The following is a 15,419-nucleotide window of genomic DNA, read 5'->3' on the forward strand; positions in this document are numbered from 1 at the left end:
CCCTGCATTGAAAAAAAAAATTTAAAAATATTTTTTTAGTTGTAGGTAGACACAATACCTTCATTTTATTTATGTAGTGCTGAGGATTGAACCCAGGGCCTCACACATGGGAGATGAGCACTCTACCACTGAGCCCCAGCCCCAGCCCTACATAGCAAATTTAAAAAAAAAAATAAAAAAGAAAGAAAATCTGAAATATTGGTTCACACTAGAGTCCTTACAACTTATTGATTTTTCCCTGCCAGTCATTTGCATTTGAGAAAGAACATGCCCATAGAAAATAATTCCGAACACATCTAAATCTATACAGTGACTCTTGGGATAAGCTTATTTGGGGGAAAGCAAGGTCCTGGTAAACGTTCACTTGGGTAGAGCTGGGGAAGGGAGGAAGAAGAACTCAGTGGTAGAGCACAAACTCAGTGTTGGCAAAGCCCTGGGTTCTATTCCCAGCACTGTGTGCACACACAAACAAATCTCAGCCAACTCTTTCACAGGATTATGGCACGTGAAGATGAAGGCAGAGATCAGGGTGATGGATAGGTGAGACAAGGAACATCAAAGAATGCCCGCAAACCATCAGAGCCAGGATAGGCACACAGGGCAAATTCTCCCTCACCGCCTCCACAGGACCAGCCCTTCCGACACCTGGAGTGCATGCAGGTGCCTCCAAATGCTGGCAGTCAGCTAAAATGAGAACAGTGGGTATGAGTACGGTGGGTGGAAGCTGAGGTACCTGAATCGCAGTCAGGGTTGACAAGCCCGAGGATGAGGCTGTGTGGGAGGCAAGGCCAAAAGCCCAGCCGAGGCCAAGTCCCCAGTCTCAGCAAGGATATCCATGAGGACACCACCAAGGCTTGAAGTCACACCACCACACAGAAACAGAAACAAGGCAGAGCCCACAGTCCAGCAGGCAGCCAGGAATCCCGTGTGGCCAGTCTGCCACACGGCACCACCAACACCAGGCGTGGTCAACAGGAAAGAATATCTAGGGGACAGAATGGAAAGCCATTCTAGGGCAGTCCTAGAACACTAGTCTTAAAAATAATCTACAGAGCTGGACGCCTCCCTTCCCTCCCAACCTGCCAGGCAATAAACTACGGTAAAAAGGGAAAGAACCTGAGGTCGAGGGAGGCCTGGAGGTCCCGCAATTGGAAAGCTGAACTCCTGAGGGAAGGGAGCCTGAGGGAAGGGTGAGGTAGCAGGAATCCTCTCCCAATAAAAGCAAGTCATGTACCTACCACCTGGCCAGGTCCTCTCTTAAAAAAGTGTGTGTGTGTGTGTGTGTGTGGGTTCCCTCAGGTGTGTCTCCCTGGGGAGGCTGCCCCCAGGAGGGGGAGGCTGAGAGACAGTGCAAAACAATTCCTTTCACCTGTGAGACAGGTATGACCTGAGAGGCCAGTCCTGCATTGGCAATCAAGTCAGACCCCCCTGGCTGGCCCAAGCCTGGCGCCAGGCGCATGGTGGGCCCTGCCGGACACAGTAACTGATTGTTCAATCAGAACCTGGGGAGTGAAGCCAGAACAGGGCTTAGAGATGCTTCCTCTTTGGAGACTCTGTGACCACTGGGTTTCTGGGGCAGCTCTGTGGCAAGCAATCCACCAGGCCAACAGATGCCCAATATCCTGGAGAAGCTGGGCAGGGGGAGGCTGCCAGCCTATCCCAGCTTGGCCTCCTAGGCTGGGGGCAGGGCTGGGGGTTTGCTACTCGACTCCCCAGGTCAAGGATTTGGCTGCTTGAGTAAACCCTTCCAAGTTTCAGTTCCCCCAAGTGTCAAGAGCAGAAAGCAACTTGCTTTCCTGTCTCTAGGGTCAGGAATGGGGATGGGTGAGTTTCTGGAGAAGGGATGAAGTTCTTTAGACAGGCCCAAAGGGAAAGGGGTCTGGAAGAGGCACCGCGGTGGGGGGAGGTGAATGACCAGAAGGAGGCGGGGCAGAGCAGAGGCTCTTAGAACAGAGGGGTGGTGGTGGGGAAACCCAGGCAGGACAGAGGAATCATTGTGTGGAGTGGCACCGGGGCCAGAGGGCTCTGCCCTTTGCCTCTCTCCCACTGGGCCTTCCCCAGCTGGGAGGGGAGCTGGGCCCTCCGAAGGCCCAGGGGATAAAGAGCCCAGCAGGCTGCCCTGCCTCCCTTTGCAAGCTCCAGCTGTTTCCAGTCAATCCCACCCCCTCCTCGCCAGTCCTAGGACCCAGGGGTTGCAGCCTGTCCCCCCCCCCCTCCCGCGAGAGAAACAGGAAGCCCTGTTCCAGGCGGGCTTCATAACCCCGTGCCTCAGTTTCCCCTCTTCAGCCGCTAACAAGGGCGGCTTGTCAGGCCTGACAGAAGTGTTCTGAGCCAGGAAGCAGAGGCGGGAACCCCGGGTCGTTCTCCGCAGTTGGTCCCTTCCAAGGTTGAGATCTTGGGGAGTATACCTTCCTACCCGCGTCATCTAGGCTCCAAGATCCGGACCTGGACCCTAATGGGGAAGGAAAAAAAGGGGAGAAGGGGGTGGCGGGCAGACCTGGCTCCTGGCTCCCGAGCGGAGACCCTCCTCCAGCCGGTGCTCGCGTCCCCGTAGCGCATGACCGCGGCACTGCGGCTGCGGCGCTGCCCTCCCCTGCCGGCGCGGGATTCCCCGGGTCTGCGCCATAGGGGGCCAAGGGTGCCGGACGCAGTCTCCGCGGATGCGCGGCGCTGGGAATCAGTGATGACGCCCCTGCTCCTTCTCCAGTTTCTCGTTTCCGGGCGTTTCTCCACCCGTGAACGCGTCGCTGAGTCACCTTCTCAGGGCGCTCTCGGAACGCTGGGGACCCGGCCCGGGGCTGTGCCAGGACCGCGCAAAGCGGAAGCACACACTGCGAGGAGGCGTGCGGACCGCGGCTTGGGAAGTCCCATCCTGAGTGCTCCGTCCGGGGACTCCCACGTGTTGGGAAAGGGGGTCGGGCTGTGGGGTCCTCTGGAAGAGAAGACACCACCGAGGCGTGCCCGGATTCAGGGCGCACCGGGCAAATCGGCTCCGCGTTCCTCCCGGGCCAGCCTCTTTAGGAAGCTATAGAAGAGAGGTGTGGGGGTCGGGTAGGGGCCGGCGAGGGACGTGGGCTCTCCGCAGCCAGGGCCTGGCCCGTCTGAATCTCCTGCGGGTCCCCCTCCCAAGTGTGGCCCTACCTGGTCAGGTTATCAGTTCGGCCTTGGCAACGTCTTCCTCCCAGTCTCCGCAAATAACCTTCCAGGGATTTGATTCGAGTTGTTCACGGACACGTTCTCGTCACTTGCCGCGGAATATTTCAGACACTGACACGCGTGCGGTTTGCCAATTGAAGCAGAAACTCCCTGGCGCGTTTGCGTCTTCGCGCGGAGCCAGCCGGAGGGGCGGGGGCGGCGGGGCCACGCCCTCCGAGCTTGCCTCTCGGTCCGGATCTGGACCCCTAGGCCTTCCACACTGCTGGACTCCTCTCCAGCAGGCGAGGAACGTGGACCTGGACTGCTATCTGCGGACAGCTTCTCTGGCCCAGGTGAGCCTTGATGGTGTCCCCAGGGAAAGGTTCCAACTTTGGGGGTTGCTGACAAAGCTCCCTCCTCCCGACCGCGTACTCCGACGCGGAGCCCCAGGGCCAGTCCAGATCTGCTCGGGACGGCGCGCCCGGCTGCTTTGGGTTCGTTGTGGGTGCGTGGCCCAGCCGCAGTCAGGAAGTTAAAAATAGCCCTCCGCGGGAGACCTGGGGAGGAAGAAAGAGAAAGCCCGCGAGTGGCTGGTGAGATATCCCAGCTCGGGAGAATGGGCGCCAGGCGGGGTCCGGGACTTCGAAGTCCGGGACTTCGGGACGTGCGAACGAGTCACGGCATCCTGGCTTCGAGCAGCGAGGATGGGTCTGCCGTTAGCGCTGGGGACTGCGAAATCGCGGTGTCCAGGCGCAGTCTAGGGTCTTCCCAGAGCTCAAGATCACACGCGCCCGGTGCCCACTCAAACTCTGGGCACCCAGACGTATTCGCGCGGGGCTTGCACCTCGGCTTGAGCGGCGAGCTCACCTTCGCGCGCCGGGGACGCTGTGTCCGCGCCTCGCCGAATGCTCCTCCAGTCCCTCGGCGGCGCCACCTCCTATGAGCGGTGGGAGCGCGCATCCGCATCCCAAGACTGTCGAGAACCTGCGTGTGGCGGTGGGCGCGGACCGTGCTGGGGGTGGCGTGGTGAGGCCAGGGTTCAGGGCCCGGGTCCACATCGAGCTCCAGTTCCACCTCCGCTAGCTGAAGCCACGAGGGGCGTGGTTAGGCCGGCGCCCAGACAGAGAGCCCTCCCCAAGCCGCGGCGCCTCGCAGTGAAGTTGAGCGAAAAGTTTGAGGCCAGAGGCAGCGAGACCCGGGAGTCTGTGCCAGCCCGGCGCTTCAGTTGTCACTCAGATGCCGGGCTGAGCCTGGAACGAGCCTCGTTCCGCCCCAGGCCACTATAGGGAACGGCGTTTTCGCCTTGCCAGCAAACCAGACCGACTGGGTAGGGCCGCCCGCCCTGTCCTCCCGTGGCTGGTGGCTCCTGGGCGGCCCGCCCTCGCGGGGCCCTGGGGAACTGGGCCACGCACCGCGAGGTCCTGTGCCCACTTGCACTCGGGCAGGGCAGGCGGCAACTGTTGGCTCTGCTCCGGCTCGGCTCTCGCGCTACGAACGCTGCTCCCACCAACGCAGCGAGCGTCCAGGCGGAGCAGGGCTCTTGGAGGTGTGCCACGGCCCCAGCTTCTCTGAAACTCAGGGCAGGGGACGCGAGGACCGGGCTGTCTGGGACTGGGATCTTCGCTCCACACTTTGTGCCTCGCGATGTCCGCTCAAGTTCTGGGATTTTTGCGCAACTGGACTCCCCTCTCCCTGGCAGCCCGACAGGGTGAGGAGCTGGTCCGACAGAGAGAACCATGGGGCTCTGACTCATCCCTCGGGCCGGAACCCAAAGCCCCAAAGAGGAATGTCCTGGGAAGAGACCCTTCGTTTCGAGGGGTTGGGGACTCAGTTGCTTGGTGACACCGGACGTCCTTCCAGAAAGCTAGGTCCCCACGGGCTTATGGCGATTCAGGAGCGCGCCACTCCTGGTGCGTGGTCCCGGCATCTGGCTGGGCGCCGCCTCCCGCACCAGGAGCTGCTGCCCTGGACTCCTCCAGCGCTGTCTCCTCTTGTCCCGCAGATCTGGCCGCTGCAGGGAATGACGCGGTTACCCCCACAGCCCCGGCTCCGGGCGGGGAGGGCGAGCCCCACAGCCAACCTCGCGACGCCCTCCTGGGCAGCACCGATAAGGAGCTGAAAGCACGAGCCGCGGTCACCGAGGGCAGCGCCGCAACAACGCTGGGGACCCCCTGGCAGCGGGAGCCGCGGGTCGAGGCTATGGATCCAGGTTTGTGGGAGTCTGGGAAGAGCGGTAGGGTTCTCTCCCTCGCCAGAAATATTGGAACTCCGAGAGAGAGGATCTGGGGACTCTGGAGAGAAATACTTTCCCCCTGGAGACTGGAAGCCTACCGGGCCTGAGCCAAGAAAAGGGGGATCAGGGGCAGCGCGCCCCACCCCAGAATTCCCCTCGGGAGGTCGTGTCCTCTGGTTGGGCTCTATTGGGTTAAGTACCCGGGTATTGCTGGCGCTGCGTTTCCACCCCACTGCCCTGGTTGCTCTTCTCGGCCCCCTAGTGGCCGGTTGGGGACGCGGCTTTCTCAGGTTTGTTTTTGTAGCGAGTGGCCCCCGGAACCTGCTCCCCCGGCCTTGCCGTGTGTTGGTGCTGCTGAACCCGCGCGGCGGCAAGGGCAAGGCCCTGCAGCTCTTCCAGAGCCTCGTGCAGCCCCTTCTTGCCGAGGCCGAAGTCTCCTTCACTCTGATGCTCACTGGTGAGTCTCCTTTACACCGGCCGAAACTGGGGCAGCATCCCCTGCCAGAACCAGCCCTGAGAACTGCATGTCTCCTACAGAAAGGAGGAACCACGCACGGGAACTGGTGCGGGCGGAGGAGCTGGGCCGCTGGGATGCTCTGGTGGTCATGTCTGGGGATGGGCTGATGCATGAGGTGAGGCCTGCACCAGAGGCTGGCCGGGGGTTGGGGCATGGGTGGGGTGGGGCTTCCAGGGCTGAGCCCTCATGCCAACAGGTGGTGAATGGACTCATGGAGCGCCCAGACTGGGAGACGGCCATCCAGAAACCCTTGTGTAGCCTCCCAGCAGGCTCTGGCAACGCTCTGGCAGCTTCCTTGAACCACTACGCTGGGTGAGAGCCCAGGGCCAGAGTGGGCCTCCATTTCCCCTGGGTGCCCACTTCTGCCAGGTTTTCTTTTCTAAGTTCCCATATACAGGAGTAACGTCCACTTCACCTTTATCCCTCCAGGCTGGCTCTCAGTTCTGGGGCCTGCTCCTGGTGGGCCAAGCTGGCTGCATTCACCTGTTCTCTGTCACTGCCCCTGCTAACTCGTGCCTGCAGGCAAAAGGGAGGAGGAAGGGGAGGATGCACGGGGTTCCTCCCCTGCCCCATCAGACCCTTTCCCCTGCAGCTATGAGCAGGTGACTAATGAGGACCTCCTGACCAACTGCACGCAGCTGCTGTGCCAACGGCTCCTGTCACCTATGAACCTGCTGTCTTTGCACACCGCCTCGGGGCTGCGCCTCTTCTCTGTGCTCAGCCTGGCCTGGGGCTTCATTGCTGATGTGGACCTGGAAAGTGAGAAGTATCGGCGCTTGGGGGAGATGCGCTTCACTCTGGGGACCTTCCTGCGCCTGGCAGCCCTGCGCACCTACCGGGGGCAACTGGCCTATCTCCCCGCAGGAAGTGCTGTTTCTAAGATGCCCACCTCCCCTGCTCTAATGCAGCAGGGCCCTGTGGACGCACACCTTGTTCCCCTGGAGGAGCCAGTGCCCTCTCACTGGACCGTGGTGCCCCATCAGGACTTTGTACTGGTGCTGGCGCTGCTGCACACCCATCTGGGCAGTGAGATGTTTGCTGCACCCATGGGCCGCTGTGCAGCTGGTGTCATGCATCTGTTCTACGTGAGGGCAGGGGTGTCCAGGACCATGCTGCTGCGCCTCTTTCTGGCCATGGAGAAGGGCAAGCACATGGAGTATGACTGTCCCTACTTGGTGCATGTGCCTGTGGTTGCCTTCCGCCTGGAGCCTAAGGATGGGAGGGGTGTGTTTGCTGTGGATGGGGAGTTGATGGTCAGTGAGGCTGTGCAGGGCCAAGTGCACCCAGACTACTTCTGGATGGTCAGTGGTGGCTGCAGGGGTCCCCCACCCAGCCAGGAACCCCAGCAGATGCCACCTCCAGAAGAGCCTTTATGACCCCCATGGGCTTGCTGTGCCTTTGTCTGCTGCGTGTAGGCTGAGCTTGGCACCCTGTCCTTCCCCCAGGACAGGGGACCTCTCCACAGCTTCTGGGGGTGATGGGGCCTCCTCTGGAAAAGGGTAGGAAGGTGGTAGTGGCTATGCTTTGGGAAGTTCAGGCTCTACCCACCACAGGTCAGAACAAGGCCATAGGCAGGAGCCCTGCTGGCCGGGCCAGTTGTCTGTGGAAGGTATTTGTTTATTCTGGAAGCCCTGTCCCATGAATCAAATTCAAATAAAAGTGACATTCTTAGCCTGCTAGTCCTATCCTGGGGACTAGGGAGGGAATGGGGTCTTGCTCCACCCAAGGCTACATAATTTAATGTTAACGATGCCTAATGGCAATCCCTGGATTGGATAGCACATGTCATAGCCACCTTGGCAATGGGCACACAATAGACCACCCTCAGCCTCAGAGCTTGCAGATCACCTGACCTCACAACTGGGAAGATGGAGACTCCTAGCTCCAGCCTCTTGACTGTGGGCCACACAAGCAGCTGGTCAGCAAATGTGGCTGGACCCTTTTGTGGGTTTCACAGGAAAGTTAAAGCTCTTGTGGAAGGCATGGGGGAAACTCCAGGGAACAAGACACAAGGCACCCCGGAGGGGCTCAGCGCCCAGCCTCACTCAGCAGCCTCTGCCCTTCCCCACTGGTCCTCCTACAGGAGTGCTGGGTGGGGGTTAAAGGGAAGAAGCAGGGAGGAGCAGATACCAATCTCTCAGCTGGGCAACCATTTTGGCTTGCAGCCCAGGAGAATGACACCTGCCTGCCACCAGATGCTGTGATGTCAGCTCTCCCAGAATTGGAAGGAGCTGAAAGGGCCAGCTGTAGGCTGTTGGGGACCACAGCTGCTCAGAGACAGACAGTGCTGCTGAGAACTGGCTCTTGAGGAACACCACACAGGCCAGGTACAGAGCCCAGCTCCGAGGCAGGAGGAAGCCCCACTGAACAGGCCCCGCCTCCCAGCTGTGGCTCCTACCACTGGAGAGGCCAAGGGCCTTGGGGCAGAGGGAAGCCAGGACCTGCTGCCACAGCCTTCCCTTCCAGGGAGGTAGTGTGTGAGGGACACTGGCCCATGAGGAAGAAAGGCAACGGAGCTCAGATGAATGGCAGAGGCAGGTTTAATGGTGTCACCTTGTCTTGTTAATGAGCCAAACAAACAAACAAACAAAAAAAAAAATGCAAGTAAAAAAAAAAGTTTAATCACACAGCACTTTATACAGATATTGTAAGCAGTGGGCATTCACATCTCCACACAATCCACCGGGAGCTGCAGCCCCACCAGACACTTGGATGTTCTGAAGATACCAGTGAGTGCCTGAGTGTGGCCCAGCTCCGCCCTTCCCATGGCTCTACTGCCTGGGTGGTCCTCGCACAGCATAGGCGTGGAGCCCACTTAAGGCTGACAAGACGCATCATGCTTTGGCTTTTTTTTTTTTTTTTTTTGTCTTTTTTTTCTAATAAGTGTTAATATCTTTTGCTTTTGAGATTTATTTTTCCAACCTTAAATATTACATACATACACCAGAAATTACATAGCTGCAATGTGCTCAACAGCATCCTCTGAACCTGGAGCTTCACATTATCAAAAGCTTAGAAAACTTGTAAACCTCTGGGCCCGTCGCAGGAGGGGACTGAGCGCTGATGCTGCCTCCCTCCTCCCTCTGGACTGCGCCTGCAGAGTTTCTAAGTGGGGGCTGATGGAGGCCTAGATCTCATCCCAGAGAGGCTCCTGCCACCAGATGGGGCGAGGCCCCGCACCTGCCCTGCAGCTCCTGCCTGCTCACTGGCGTGAGGCTGGAAGGCCAGCAGGTGTCACTGCAGTCCCCACAGGTGGACCTGGGCCTGAGCTGCTGGTGCCCCCACCAGCCACAGACAGGAAGCACAAGGCACCTACAGCTCTTTGTTCTCCACCAGCTCCCTGTCCTCAACTCCATGTTGGTGCATGAGGCCACCACCTCTCCCAGGCATCACCCTGAACCTAGCCTGTCCCAACCTCTCTTAGAGAGCAAGTTCAACAGGCCTAAAGGCTATTATGTGGCCAACGGGCCGGGCTGGGAGTCAGCAACAGCGCTACAGTTCCCGTGGGATGGTGTCTACGCTAGGGGATGAGGGGCATATCCAGTGGCGGTGGCAGCAGGAGGAGGGTCTGGGACATGGGGAGGCTACAATCCAATTGAAGAAGTTGAAAGGGACCGGGGACATTGCAGGAGCAGCCCACACTTCATGCAAAGGCACATCCACTCTCCTGCCCCGCTGCAGGGTCCCCTGGCCCTGGAACACCCCGCCTCTGACCTGAGAAGGGAGACATTCTGCCTGGGCAATATGTGGAAAATCGCAACAAGGTCCCGATTTCCTTGCCATAGGGGACCTGCCCATGTATCGCTTCAGAACAGATATGCAGCGTTTTGGGGCACTCCTTACACTCAGCATCAAACTTGCCTTGGGGAGCGGAAGGTTGACGGGCTCACACGGAGCCAGGAGGGGCCAGGAGGGGAGGTTCCAGGGGAGGGAGTGAGCAGGCAGCAGCTGGCTCTCCCATGGTGATGCTCCTTCCTTGGGGCTGGTGGCTACTTGTCCTCCGTGTGCTCGGGCATGCCTGCCTCCAGCAGGGCGGCCCGGAACTGCGCCAGGACGCCCCGGATGCTCTTGATGAAACCCTTAGAGAGTGGGAAGAGCGGGAAGCCGATGTCAGGGTAGCCACTCTTCTCAGGCAAGAAGCTCCGGTAGCTCTTCCTCCGCTTCTTTGGTTTGACGCTGGGTGGTACTGATGCGTCAGGTGCTGACTCCGAAACCTGGTCTGTGTGGTCCCTGCTAGTTGAGGCAGGGCACTGGGCACCACCCTCCGAGTCTGAGCCCTGGGAGGCCTCTCCAGGGGCCAGCCCAGCATCCTCAGGTTCTTCACGGCCAGAGTCTGAGAGCTCAGCTGCAGCTGGAGGTTCTGGAGAGCCACTGTCCTTGGGGATGCCATTGGGCAGTGCCTGGGCCCTCTCCAGCAGGGCATGGGTTTCTAGCCAGGACTCCATGCGGTTCACAAGCCGCCAGCCACCAGTGCTGAAGTGCTGCCGGATCTCCTGCTCAAAGACCTCCGGGGGCCGTCGCACCAGCTGGGTCATAGACTGAACCACCCGGATCAGCGCCATCTCGTTGTAGCAGCGGCTGTTCTCGTATCCTTCCTGCAGGCCCCGGTCACTGTCGAAGCCGGCTTCATTGTAGTATGGCTCATTCACGAGGATCAGACCTGCAGTGGGCAGGGTCACCCATCAGGCCAAGCCTGGCCACTACCCGCAAGGAGCGGGCCAGTGGGCCACCTTCCACCACTCCCTGTCCACTGCCCAGCCCAACCGCACCTTGAATGGAGATGAGCACCTGGAGAAGACTGGATTTGCTCGTCCACCTCTCTGTCCCCTGAAACACACACAGCACCATGGAGTCTGTCTCAGACACCTGCTCCCATTCTCCCTGCACCTCCGCTGGGATGCCGGCACAGCACTCACCTTTCCAATCCAGGTGCCCAGGAGGCTGACACACACCTTCCCATTGTCGTACAGGTTGGGGTTCAGGCGTCCACTGCACTGGGAGAGGTAGCAGAAGTGGGGGGGCACGGCTGGGTAGATGTTGGGGAGCTGAATGTCAAACAGGTAGAGGCCATCCTCATAGGGGGTTCGGGTGGGGCCCTTGATTAGGGCTGAGAAGAGGTCCTAGGAGGGAGGGAGGGAGGGCCAAGGTTGGCACAGAGGCTCTGGCTTCCCTCCTCCAGGGCCACGTGCAGATCCAGGGAGGAGCAGCACTCCAGCTGTGCAGGCACATGCCCTGGGGTGGGGGTCTCATTTCCAAGAGGATGGGTCTGAACTCCAGAGTAAATGCTGGGAGACCCCACAGAAGCTAGGTGCCAAGTCCTGAGGGGGTGTGTGTGTGAGTATCAACTGCCCAGGTCCATGATGTGGGTGAGTGAGGAGCAGGAAGGCAAAGAGGGGGAGGTCCCCTAACTGGAGTAACGGGATCCTCTCAGGCACAATCTGATCTGTGCAACCTGCCAGCTTCTGAGATTTGGGAAAAAACACCACCAACTAGTGCTCCCTTATTCCTTTAGCAGAGCTGAGAGTGGAATTTTCTAAAGGAATTTTACCTAACCTCAGGAACAATAAAAGTGTTACTAAAATCTCAAGTCGCACTGAGCCTTGCTCCGCTGCTGCCAGCCAGCATGGCCTGCGTGAACAGGGCTCCTCCTTCTAACTCTTCACGTCCCTGCTCCTTTGTTCTATGGCCCTTCTGGTCTAGGACAGGGCGCAAGCTGGGGCCTCAGACTCAGTCAGTGTCTAGCACAGTGCCTGGCTCATGGTGGAGGCCCAGTCCTTACAAGTCTCTCAACAGTACTCAAACGCCAGGCCCGTCCCGGAGCAGAAGTAAGGCACGGAATGCATAACAGAAGGCACACGTTGGGTCAGCTGAACTACGGGGTCAATCCCAAGAACCACGGGCTAAGAGAAGGGAGCCAGCTTTAGGACGCACCACTCTGTGTGAACATGTCGTACAAGACACTGTTTACAGTGGCAATGCACAAGAATTACAAATGTTCAAAAGAGGTTGTGGGAGATTGGCTAAGGTTCAACCTCCAGGAGTAGAAAAGGCCTAGGACTTGGGGGGAAAAAGGAGGTGAGGACTGGTCCATGGCAACTTTAGCTTTCTCTGTAATATTCTGAGTCTTCAGAAACAAGAGTAGACTCAGGAAACTGTATAAATTTCTAGCTAATTTTTTAAAGAAAGAAGGAAAGAATGAACCACCTGGTCTAGACCTCTGTGGCTGATGACTCTGTGTCAGAGCTCACCTGACTGAGCTGTCACCTCCCCTATAAAAGAAGGTGGGTAGGTGGTCACTCAGGTGCCAGTCAGCCTGGAGGTGCTGGCACCCAAGGCTGGGCACTAAGTGCCTACATGGCCCACCTGTGCTGGCTCATGCCAAGCCCGTGCTAAGCCCACTTGCCATTCTGTCCTCAAAAGTCTTGACCATGATGCCATCAGGAAGGGAGGTAGCCAGCAGCGCCATTTCCTTCCGTACTGTGCTGAAAAACTTCTTGGCTTCTGGAGGCTGGAACTCAATTTTCTTAAAAGAGTGATTTGCTGCAGGGGAAAGAGAACAGTCTCAGGGGAGGCCTGGCACCTCCTGCCGCACACCTGGCCGCTGCCTCGGGCTGTGTGGCCTGGAGGGAGAGCGGCCTGGTGTGCTCCCAGACAGATGAGTTGGCCCAGGTGCCTCCCACTTGCTCCTGGCATCAGGAGTGTGACCACTAGGAATGGCAGAAGTGGGGGCTGGGAGGGGACAGACCACCCGGCCTCCAGATGGCTGAACACAAATGGGAGGCCTGTGGTAGGCCCAAGGTGAAGGCCAGGGGAGGGCTGACTCACAGGGTGCAAACTCCAGCACTGAGAAGACCTCGCCCTTGGCACTGGTGAAGGTGACACCAGGTTTGCCACCACATTGCTGACAGAGCACAGGGGTCTCGCTAGGCCACTCGGCCTTCACTGGTGACTGCCCCTCAGGTTTGTCCTCCTTGCGCTCTGTGTCAGGCGCGGACTCCATCTTCTCCTCCTCTGCGATGGCCACATTGTCCAGGGTCTTCTTAAGGTTCTCCTGTAGCTTCTTGATGTCATCCAGAAACTTCTTCTCCCGGGTTGGCTTCTCGGGCTCCATGGTGGGGGAGGTAGGGGAGCCGGTCAGCAGCTGCTCCACAGTCATGTTCTTGAGGCTCTCCAGGATCTTGATGGCTTCTTTTAGCTCCCGGAAGCTTTTAGGGGGACCGTCCTTGCCGGCCTTCTCCATCAGCCCCGCCATGGGGGCGGCCATGGCCACAGCTCCCTGGATGGCAGCTGTGGCCGCCTCTTCACTGATCACCACCCCCTTGTCCTCCTCAGGAGCGGCTGGCTGCTCGGCAGGTGGGATGGGGGGCTCCTCTATCTTGGGGTGCTCGTCCTCCACCAGCCCATTGTCTGTCTCCCAGCTGTCACTGTCGTCCTCCCACTCATCTGAGGACGCCCCACTGGTACTGCCTTCCACGGAATCGTAGTCTGACTCCTCGATCTCGGATTCAATGTTGTACAAGTGCTGGGGAGGAGGGACGTGCCACAGTAAGATGGGCGCTCCCCACACTGTGGCGGCGCCCCATTCCACTCTCCCCCCTCTTTTCTGCTCTTCCCTATGTAGCTGGAACCTTTCTGTCCCCAGGTCTCTGGGAGGGGCCTTGGCCTGTCCCACCCTGCCCCTCGGTAGGACCCAAAGGCCCAGCTGACAGCCCACACTGACTTCCTCTCCTCTCTGTGCTCGCAGTTCCTAGCATCTTTCCATGGCTGAGGGCCCAGAGGGAACCTCAGCAAACCCAGTCCCTCCTGCAGAGACTCAGGCCAGCTGCATGAGGGCAGGGTGGCCTTTGTGGTCTGCTCCAGGGCTGGGAAGGTGAGCTAGGAGGGGAGGGCCAGCTGCCCAGGTGTGGGAACAGCAACCTCCCTGGCGCTTAGCACCCAGCAGAGGGGCTGGAACTGGGGCCAGCTCATCTCCTTTTCCTTCCTTGTCTGTCAAAGATCTCCTGAACCCGCTGTGGGAAAGCCTTTACTTCTTCTGAGGAGGAGCGTGGGCTTTCTCAGCACAGTAGAGTCCAGCAGAGTCCTGGAGTCTGTGAGCACCCACCGGCACCAGGTGATCTGGAGGGCCTCCACCCCTCACCTGGGCTCGGTGGGGAAACACTGGAGAGAGCCAGTCGCAGACTCTCAGGACAACAGGTGGGCCAGAGTCGTGAGCTCAGAGGGTAGGTCTTGCCGTCTCACCTGGGGCAGGATGATGGTCTTCGAGTTGTCAGCCCACACCACCTCCACCTTGCTGCTGACGTCCACACGTGCCACCTGGCCCACTGATGGCTGCTGGGCAAAGGGGACAGAGTTAGGAGGGCAGCCTTCTGGGAGGGGCAAGGGCCAGAGCATGCTGAAGGAGTTCCTTCAGCAGTGGGAGGATGGGTGAGGTTGTGAGGACTGAGAACAGGGGCACCTCTCACTGACCAGGGCCTACGCCTCTGCCTGGCAGCGAGCACTTGATTCTCTTCCAAGCCCCCACTGATTCCTTCCCAAATGGCAGCAGGCAGGCCTCTCCCGGCCTCTCTCCCTTCCTGGTGTAGGGTTTCCTGCCTCCACTTCTGCTCCCACTGTTCTGCCTGGAACCTGCCACGACCCATCCAATGTTCCCACAACTTCCTTTAAGTCTGGCCCATGCTCCACCTCCCAAGTCTCGCTCTGTGCTCACGGAGTTTGTGACACAGGGTCAGGAAGCCTTTCAGGGCACATCTCCTGGAGCCACCTGGTGGCAACACCAGGGACTGCAGCCACACACAGGCAGGAAGCAGCAGTCCAAAACTTGAACCTGGAAGTATACCTCATCCTCTGTGTGGGGAGCCCCATCCTCAGTGTTGCCAATGCGGATGACGATGTCAGTTGTGCGGAACCGAAAGTCAGGATGGTCAGCAATGTCATAAACACTCACGTCTTCCTCTTCTCCAATGAGCTGTGGCAGAGGACAGCTGTTGTGAGTCAGGGGCCCTCCGTCAACCCCGGAGCCCACCTGAAGGAAGCAACAGGGCCGCACACACTCACTTCCACATCGTCCCCACTGGGTCGCAGCTTGAACCACTTCACCATACAGGTGCGGCCAATGTGGTCCCCAGACTGCACCACGCCATAGACTGCAGGATCCGGGCAACTCTGGACTAGGGAACCAGAGGGGACATAACCAGCTAAGGATCCCTAGGGCCTTCCGCTACTGTGTCTAAAACCAGGCCTCCCCCATCCTCAAAGGGCAGCCTCTGCTGACCTCAGCTTACCTATGACCCTAAGGCCCCCATGCCCACCCTTCCTAGCACCCTCTGAGGCCCTGTGTGCAGCTGCCTGCTGGCTGACCCCACAGCTGGCACTACCTCGCTTGTCCACCACAAAGTCTCCGGGGCAGAACTCATTGTTGTCCAGGTGGTGCACTGGGAAGAGGTCGTTGGAGCGGATGTTGCACTCCACGGAGCCATCCTGCCACATCACGTCAGCAGAGGTCATCGTGGTCACCACCTCCACTGCCACCCTGCC

General features: G+C 59.1%; 2 protein-coding genes and 1 long non-coding RNA gene across 6 annotated transcripts in view; 1 reads left to right on the top strand and 2 right to left on the bottom strand.

The window, feature by feature from the left end:
• Nucleotides 1–416: 416 nt before the first annotated feature.
• LOC139702325 (uncharacterized) lies at nucleotides 417–3,370 on the bottom strand. The gene is made up of 2 exons (XR_011704933.1): nucleotides 2,498–3,370; nucleotides 417–985 (listed from the first exon to the last, which is right to left on the bottom strand). It is a non-coding gene; the product is annotated as an uncharacterized lncRNA (long non-coding RNA).
• Nucleotides 3,333–7,556, top strand: Sphk1 (sphingosine kinase 1). Of its 2 annotated transcripts, XM_027955753.2 has the most exons (7): nucleotides 3,333–3,488; nucleotides 4,715–4,843; nucleotides 5,138–5,344; nucleotides 5,673–5,825; nucleotides 5,906–6,000; nucleotides 6,082–6,197; nucleotides 6,478–7,556. In XM_027955753.2, exons 2-7 carry the CDS (start codon nucleotides 4,780–4,782, stop codon nucleotides 7,259–7,261), a joined length of 1,419 nt encoding a protein of 472 aa, XP_027811554.1. In that variant the 5' UTR covers nucleotides 3,333–3,488; nucleotides 4,715–4,779; the 3' UTR covers nucleotides 7,262–7,556. The 2 variants fall into 2 exon arrangements, with proteins under 2 accessions (XP_027811554.1, XP_027811555.1); XM_027955754.2 differs by lacking the exon at nucleotides 4,715–4,843 and having other exon boundaries at nucleotides 3,339–3,488.
• An 846-nt stretch (nucleotides 7,557–8,402) lies between these two features.
• Ube2o (ubiquitin conjugating enzyme E2 O) overlaps nucleotides 8,403–15,419 on the bottom strand; it is a 54,845-nt gene continuing 47,828 nt past the window's right edge. For 2 of the 3 annotated variants that reach the window (XM_071603742.1, XM_071603741.1), the window contains exons 10-18: nucleotides 15,260–15,414; nucleotides 14,940–15,052; nucleotides 14,722–14,850; nucleotides 14,124–14,216; nucleotides 12,711–13,407; nucleotides 12,289–12,425; nucleotides 10,802–11,005; nucleotides 10,655–10,712; nucleotides 8,403–10,545 (exon numbers count right to left, since the gene is read on the bottom strand). In XM_071603742.1, coding sequence (XP_071459843.1) covers nucleotides 9,875–10,545; nucleotides 10,655–10,712; nucleotides 10,802–11,005; nucleotides 12,289–12,425; nucleotides 12,711–13,407; nucleotides 14,124–14,216; nucleotides 14,722–14,850; nucleotides 14,940–15,052; nucleotides 15,260–15,414 — 2,257 coding nt within the window. In that variant the 3' untranslated portion in view covers nucleotides 8,403–9,874. The remainder of the gene's footprint in view (nucleotides 10,546–10,654; nucleotides 10,713–10,801; nucleotides 11,006–12,288; nucleotides 12,426–12,710; nucleotides 13,408–14,123; nucleotides 14,217–14,721; nucleotides 14,851–14,939; nucleotides 15,053–15,259; nucleotides 15,415–15,419) is intronic. The other variant, XM_027955663.2, reaches the window with a different exon arrangement.

The sequence above is a fragment of the Marmota flaviventris genome, chromosome 17 (genome assembly GCF_047511675.1).
Source record: "Marmota flaviventris isolate mMarFla1 chromosome 17, mMarFla1.hap1, whole genome shotgun sequence".
NCBI lineage: Eukaryota > Metazoa > Chordata > Mammalia > Rodentia > Sciuridae > Marmota > Marmota flaviventris.

What these genes read in the sequence shown, in the direction of transcription:
- Sphk1 (XM_027955753.2), top strand. Translation starts at nt 4,780, where the DNA reads ATGTCCGCTCAAGTTCTGGGATTTTTGCGCAACTGGACTCCCCTCTCC. An exon ending in CTCCCTGGCAGCCCGACAGG is followed by an intron (nt 4,844 to 5,137) that starts GTGAGGAGCTGG and finishes CTTGTCCCGCAG; the next exon opens with ATCTGGCCGCTGCAGGGAAT. An exon ending in CTTCACTCTGATGCTCACTG is followed by an intron (nt 5,826 to 5,905) that starts GTGAGTCTCCTT and finishes TGTCTCCTACAG; the next exon opens with AAAGGAGGAACCACGCACGG.